General features: G+C 30.7%; 2 protein-coding genes across 2 annotated transcripts in view; both read left to right on the forward strand.

The window, feature by feature from the left end:
• Positions 1-1122: 1122 nt before the first annotated feature.
• On the forward strand, positions 1123-4565 carry Mcm6 (minichromosome maintenance 6). The gene is made up of 11 exons (XM_018545918.1): positions 1123-1256; positions 1396-1539; positions 1609-1873; positions 1982-2184; positions 2265-2463; positions 2552-3079; positions 3145-3450; positions 3523-3856; positions 3959-4084; positions 4172-4314; positions 4397-4565. Exons 1-11 carry the CDS (start codon positions 1165-1167, stop codon positions 4505-4507), a joined length of 2451 nt encoding a protein of 816 aa, XP_018401420.1. The 5' UTR covers positions 1123-1164; the 3' UTR covers positions 4508-4565.
• A 1073-nt stretch (positions 4566-5638) lies between these two features.
• LOC108778664 (urea transporter 2) overlaps positions 5639-7011 on the forward strand; it is a 9266-nt gene continuing 7893 nt past the window's right edge. Inside the window, exons 1-2 of the mRNA XM_018545899.1 lie at positions 5639-5677; positions 6310-6432. Coding sequence (XP_018401401.1) covers positions 5639-5677; positions 6310-6432 — 162 coding nt within the window. The remainder of the gene's footprint in view (positions 5678-6309; positions 6433-7011) is intronic.

Below are 7011 nucleotides of genomic sequence, written 5' to 3' on the forward strand. Positions count from 1 at the left end.
TATCTTTCATAGCTCCGAAGAAAACGCTTTTTATAGAAAAAGAAAGATAAAATTGAGATCATATCGCGAAGTATTGATAATTATTAATATATGTAAGTTTTAATAAAAAAAATCGATAGAACAAAACATGCATTAAAAAAAATTACATGACTCTATCTATATATAATTATGCAATTAAATTAATTAAAAGTAATCATAAAGATATATTAATTTCTGTCCCGTTTAAACGATATAAGTATATAGGATCGACAAAGTAGTGACCTGTGCGATAATTGTTTCATTTTAGTACGTGTATTCGTCTTCTAGAGTACGCAACGTTACAGTAGAGAGGAACTTGAAATGAGTCATTTGACCTATTTCGTGTACCAAACCTCTAGGGTAATGTCCACATTTTTGTGGTTTTCTTCCATACTTATTACGTGGGTTAGACAAAAATGAATAATCAATGTTCATTATCCAACATGAAAAAGGCCGGAATGATTACTTTCAGGTTTCTCTTTTCTATGTTAGAGTCAATATATAAGTACTTTGAATAAAGGAATTCAGGAAATTCAAGTTACCCTCGTATAACATGTAATCTCTTTTATCGACTGCTGATACGTAATCTAAGTCATGAGTGCCTTTCCATGCAATAACACAAATCTACACAATAGAATGATGTTTGTGTAAACTTCACTAAATGAATCACTAAATGAAAAGCTGAAATTCTTTTTGATATTCAGACTAACAAAGATAAGATGACACTTGTGTTGATTTGTGTTGCCAAATGGAAAGTCGCTAATTTTTTATTTTTATTTTTGTTAAAAATGACAACCAATGACAACTCTCAATCCTAACTCGGATTAGAAATCCGACGATCTATCATAAACATCCTACGATTTTATTGACAGTTTTGCAAAATAGATATTATGCCTAGTTTCCATATCGCCAAAATCAGAAAGAAACCTCTCTTTCTCTTTGCTGATACAGTAACATAAACATTCGCCTTAATGGAAACGTCAGACTAAGAACATACTTTAAGCTTGTTTTCCCGCCAAATTTCATCCACGTATAAGAGACTCCATGATTTCATCACACTTGTTAGGTACACAGTTTCATTATTCAATTCAGTTTATCGTATTTTTTAAAAATATATACAACGTCTTTTTGTAATTCATTGACAAAATGGATATTGCTCCCCAACAAGTTATTCGAGCACGTGTACGAGATGAAGTTGGCGTCAAGTGTCAAAAATTGTTTCAAGATTTTTTAGAAAGGTAATTTCTCATAGATTGAATATCTCAACATAATAAATGATATAAATTTTAGGATACATTTTCAACTAAATTTGACTTGCTCGGACTAAAGTTAAAAATTAATAATTAATTTCTTTTATTGATTGTTTTTCTATCACAGATTTAAGGAATTTGAGGTTGTTAAATACCTGGAGCCAGCTAAAGAACTTGTCAGTCCAGAACGATGTACACTTGAGGTGTCTTTTGATGATACGGAAGCATATAATCAAATGCTTGCTACAACTATAGTTGAGGAATATTACAGGTTTTATAATCAATGATTACTATCTTTTTTCATTTATGAGAAATAGAAATACAAATTTTCTTGCTTCAGGGTATATCCATTTTTATGTCAAGCAGTAAGCAATTTTGTTAAGGATGTGGGAAACCTACCAAAAGATAAGGAATGTTATATCAGTTTTATCGATGTACCTATTAGACATAAATTAAGAGAATTAAATACATCATTGTTGGGTACTTTGACTCGTATATCTGGTCAGGTAGTCCGGACTCATCCTGTTCATCCAGAGTTAGTCCTTGGTACATTTATTTGTATGGACTGTAATGCATGTATTACAAATGTAGAGCAACAATTTAAGGTATACATGAATAACTAAATAGAGGAAATTTAAATATATTTATATTATATGTACAAACCACAAGTGATTCATTTTGATTTAGTTGTTTTTAATTTTCATTGTTTTCAGTTTACAAATCCAACAATCTGTTCTAATCCAGTGTGTAGCAACAGACGTCGTTTCCTGTTGGATGTAGATAATTCAGTGTTTGTCGACTTCCAAAAAGTAAGAATTCAAGAAACACAAGCTGAACTTCCTCGAGGCTCTATACCTCGCTCTCTTGAAATTATTCTAAGATCTGAGATAGTCGAGACAGTGCAAGCTGGTGACAGGTAGGTTTAAAAAAATAAATATTTTAATGTATGCAAGATTGAAGTTAAAAACTTTAATAAAATCATTTTTATTTTTACAGATATGATTTCACAGGAACTCTTATAGTGGTACCGGATGTAGGGGCATTAATGTTGCCAAGTGCTAAGACTGAACTTGGGCCAAAAACCAGAAATAATGAACAGAGAGAAGGTGTAAGTGGCCTTAAAGCGCTTGGTGTTAGAGAACTGACATATAAAATGGCATTCCTGGCCTGCAGCGTTACTAATACGAGTGCAAGGGTAAATAAAATCAACAAGTTTGTGAAATAAAATATTTGTTTATGTTTTAAGAAAAATAATATATTTGATTGGTCTTATATTGTTTCAGTTTGGAGGTACAGATGCGATGGAAGAAATTTCGCAAGAAGCGATGAAGAAACGAATGACAGAAGCAGAGTGGAATCGCATTTACGAGATGAGTCGCGACAAAAAATTGTACACAAACATAGTTTCTAGCCTGTTTCCTGCTATACACGGCAATGACGAAATTAAGAAAGGAATCACACTGATGTTCTTTGGTGGTGTACCAAAAACTACAGAGGAGGGCACATCGCTGAGAGGAGATATCAATGTTTGTATTGTTGGTGATCCCAGTACCGCCAAGTCACAATTCCTCAAATGTGTATCCGACCTCTCGCCGAGAGCAGTTTATACATCTGGAAAAGCATCGAGCGCAGCTGGTTTAACTGCTGCAGTTGTACGAGACGAAGAATCTTCGGACTTTGTCATAGAAGCTGGAGCGTTGATGCTTGCAGATCATGGTGTCTGCTGCATCGACGAATTTGATAAAATGGATCCGAAGGATCAGGTGGCGATTCACGAAGCTATGGAACAGCAGACAATTTCAATCACTAAGGTATTTCAAATTTACAAACTGTACAAGGAACTTTATGACTTATTAGATTTTACGTGTGTTTCTAGGCTGGTGTAAGAGCAACTTTAAATGCTCGAACCTCTATACTAGCAGCAGCAAACCCCATCGGCGGACGATACGACAGGAGAAAATCATTACAGCAGAATGTACAATTAACCGCACCTATTATGTCGAGATTCGATTTGTTCTTTGTAGTGCTAGATGAATGTAATGAAATTGTCGATAACGCTATTGCCAAAAGAATTATAGATTTACATTGCGATAATTTGAATGATCTTCAAGTGGTATACCAACAAGATGAGATTATCAGATATATCAGTTTTGCTAAACAGTTTAAACCCATTTTAAGTCGAGTAAGATATATTGGAATAAATTATTTAGCGATATCAAAATTATATTAAACTAATTTTGTTCAATTTTTATAGGAAGCTTCTGAACTTTTAGTCGAAAATTACACAGCTCTCAGACAAAGAACAGGTAGTGGAAGTGGCAAATGGAGAGTGACCGTAAGGCAGTTAGAGAGCATGATTAGATTGTCTGAAGCATTAGCGAAAATAGAATGTATGGATGAAGTTACAGTGAAACATGTCAAAGAAGCGAAACGATTGTTACAAAAAAGTATAATTACGGTAGAGCAGCCTGATATAGATCTCGAAGAAGGCATGAACGATGAAAACCAAGGCATGGACGTTGATGAGCCACCACCACTCATGGCAGCATTTATCGCAGGAGACAACGATGATGCACCACCTTCAACACGTACGTCTTGCGTAGTAGTTTTATTATACACAGAACGCAGGGGTATAACATACTTACCTTTACATATATTTGAATTAATATTTACTTTTACTGATTCTTTAGCATCCAACGGAACGTCGCAGGAACTACCAAAGAAAAAATTAACTATGTCCTTTGAGGAATATAAGAATTTGTCAAATATGTTGGTTCTTTATATGAGAAGCGAGGAAAATCGTGTCGAGAGCGAAGGTACTTTTATTACTATGTATTGAAATAAGAATCACTATTACTACTTTTTATTATATATCCATCTGTTATATTAATATTTTTTAATAGATGATGACCCTAAAGGTGGTATACGGAAATCTGAATTAATTGCCTGGTATCTTGATCAAATACAAGAACAACTAGATTCAGAAGAAGAGTTACTAGATCGGAAAAACTTTATTGAAAAGATTATTGATAGATTAACGTACCATGTATGTATTAATATTTTCATATATTTGATAGCTGATATATTTGTATCATTTATAACAATTTATTGCACAATTTTATTTTTAGGATCAAATTATAATACCTTTAACAACGACTAGCTTAAGAAGTAAAGATAAAGGAGATGAAGATGAGGATCCTTTACTTGTTGTTCATCCCAATTATGTCATGGATGTGTAATTTTAAGAATTGATAAAATTATGATAATTTTTTTAAATATTATCCTTCAAATATTTAATGTGCCTTAAGATAAAGAAAACAATTTATTATTTTATATGAAGGAACGTTTAGAGTACGTCATATGTTTTAGAAATATTTTATCTTATATATGTATGTAATGTATTAATAATGTATTTTTTTACCTTAATTCCGTAAATGTTATTAACTTTACGGAATTATTTTCAACTACTGTGACGATAATAAAAACATTTTTATAGCATCGATAGAACATTAATTAATCCTTGTTATCTACTTAATTAAATACTTTAACCTGGGGGGTATAAATAATTTGTTTGTTATGTAACATATTTAACATTGCTGACATCTAAAATAAATCAATCTGATTATATGACATACGAGATACATGAACAATACCCTTATTATTAACAAGAATAGATCTATTTTTTCAAGGTAAAAAAATTGAAATAATAAATTTTATTTGTTATTTATTTAAACACATGGTTCATTTATAAATCACGGATATATCGTAAGTTACACAAAATAATCACGTCTTGTATCTGTTTCAAGAATATATTTATTAACATGGTTATAAGTCATAGTAATTAACGTACTATAATTTGCTATGATGTGCTAATTAACACACATTTTAAAGTTAAAGCATCTTAGAAAGTAAATTAGTTCTAGATTAAACGTTGAAATCAACAACAGTCTCTTAACTGCAATAAATTCGGATTATTCTAAGTGCACCTACTATATCAAAAATGTTTTTAAACGCTTTGTCTATTTTAAATAAAAAATTATAAATATAATGAGTGTACATTTCACATTTTTATTATAAAAATGTTTAAAATCAGTATTAAACATTTTGAAATTATCTTTAAAATCTTTTGTCATGTTTGTAGCAATTTGTACTGAAATTTAATTATTTGTAGAGTTTAACGTGATCGACAGACTATGTTACTTCTACACATTCATCGCAGTGTATGTAGTTCCAACGCGATGAAGATATATAGCACGAGCTTTTATTACTGCTTAAATGTACACAAAGTATGTAACAAATGTCTTAACTGTTTATGTAGAAGTGTTCTGTGCAGTAATTAAGAACGTCACTTCGTCATTTGATGTTACGCGATGCCTGTGCAAGAGTTACCGGTAACAGAACTGCGACAAGTAAGTATTATTTGAAGTTTAATATATTATATTTTGGTATGAAGTGTGAATTTAGTGAGAGACGTAAGTCTATATAGCGTCTTAGATTATAATCATATATCTGTCTCTCTCTTAATAACTTCTGTTTGTATTTAACGGTGTCACTTTAGTCATGCGAGCAGTATTTGTAAAATATCATTGATTATATTTTTTCATCAAAAAAATAATTTTATATTTTACGATTTATTTTTATTTTTAATGTAAAATATCCTTTTATAGTTATAAACCAATTCATATTTAAATTCATTGCATGTTATTTCTTTCAAATCGTATTTTTTTTAATGCAAATTTTAATGAAAAATATTAAAAGGTTTAAAAAGGAATAAAAAGGAATTTTATAATAAAAAAATATGACACACATTATTATTATTAAATAAAAGTTTTTTGTCTTATATTAATAAAAGAATTTTATTTTATTTATAATAAAAAAATATGACACACATTATTGTTATTATTAAATAAAAGTTTTTTGTCTTATTTTTTGCATATATAGGTATTAATAAAAGAATTTAATTTTATTTGATTGAAAAATATATATGCAAAAAATTGTCATGTATCTGAAAGATGTATGAAAGAATAAAATAAATCGACAGGAAAAAACATGGGTAGCGTGTGTAGGCGACTTTGCGATTTTGAAGGAATTCTTTGCACAGAAAAGACGGCGAATTTGGCACGCACTGCAATTACTTGACGCTTTTTTACGTGGATTTGGACAGGTGAGTAATGCAATCTGAATATATTTATTACAATTAAATTAAATTGATATCCGCTCAAATAAATTTCAAATTAAACTTAATATAACTCCCAGGTCAAAAACTAATTGAGCTATACTAATTGTTAGAAATATATATAAATTTATTATTAATAATTACATCGGTATATACGGAAAAGTTTCGACTTCACAGAGTCCTCAACAATCGCAACCGAATTCTTAAAAATTAATTAATTTTTTGGTAAACCTTTACAAAAGGAGACCACCTTCCGATGACCTTGACCTTGACATATGTTGTCAAGGTCATGACCCTGAGTAACCTCCGGCAGGTATTAGCCGTCGCTCGTCCTTCGTTAAAAAGTTATTAACAATCAAAGTTTTAAAAATAACGTCTTATTTCTGCTATATACCATCTTAAACATTATTCTACACATACATTTTGACTTCCTACACTACACGAACTCCAATTCCTCCCCCCCCTCCAAGGGGCGTACGACTTCTATGATTGCACTGGTGCAATTTAAAATTAAGGTATAATATATAATATATGTATGATATTGAGTACTATTCTACACTTTTCCCT

Source organism: Cyphomyrmex costatus, unplaced genomic scaffold (assembly GCF_001594065.2).
Source record: "Cyphomyrmex costatus isolate MS0001 unplaced genomic scaffold, Ccosl1.0 scaffold506, whole genome shotgun sequence".
Classification (NCBI taxonomy): domain Eukaryota; kingdom Metazoa; phylum Arthropoda; class Insecta; order Hymenoptera; family Formicidae; genus Cyphomyrmex; species Cyphomyrmex costatus.

What these genes read in the sequence shown, in the direction of transcription:
- Mcm6 (XM_018545918.1), top strand. Translation starts at nt 1,165, where the DNA reads ATGGATATTGCTCCCCAACAAGTTATTCGAGCACGTGTACGAGATGAA. An exon ending in TTTCAAGATTTTTTAGAAAG is followed by an intron (nt 1,257 to 1,395) that starts GTAATTTCTCAT and finishes TTTCTATCACAG; the next exon opens with ATTTAAGGAATTTGAGGTTG. An exon ending in ATGTAGAGCAACAATTTAAG is followed by an intron (nt 1,874 to 1,981) that starts GTATACATGAAT and finishes CATTGTTTTCAG; the next exon opens with TTTACAAATCCAACAATCTG.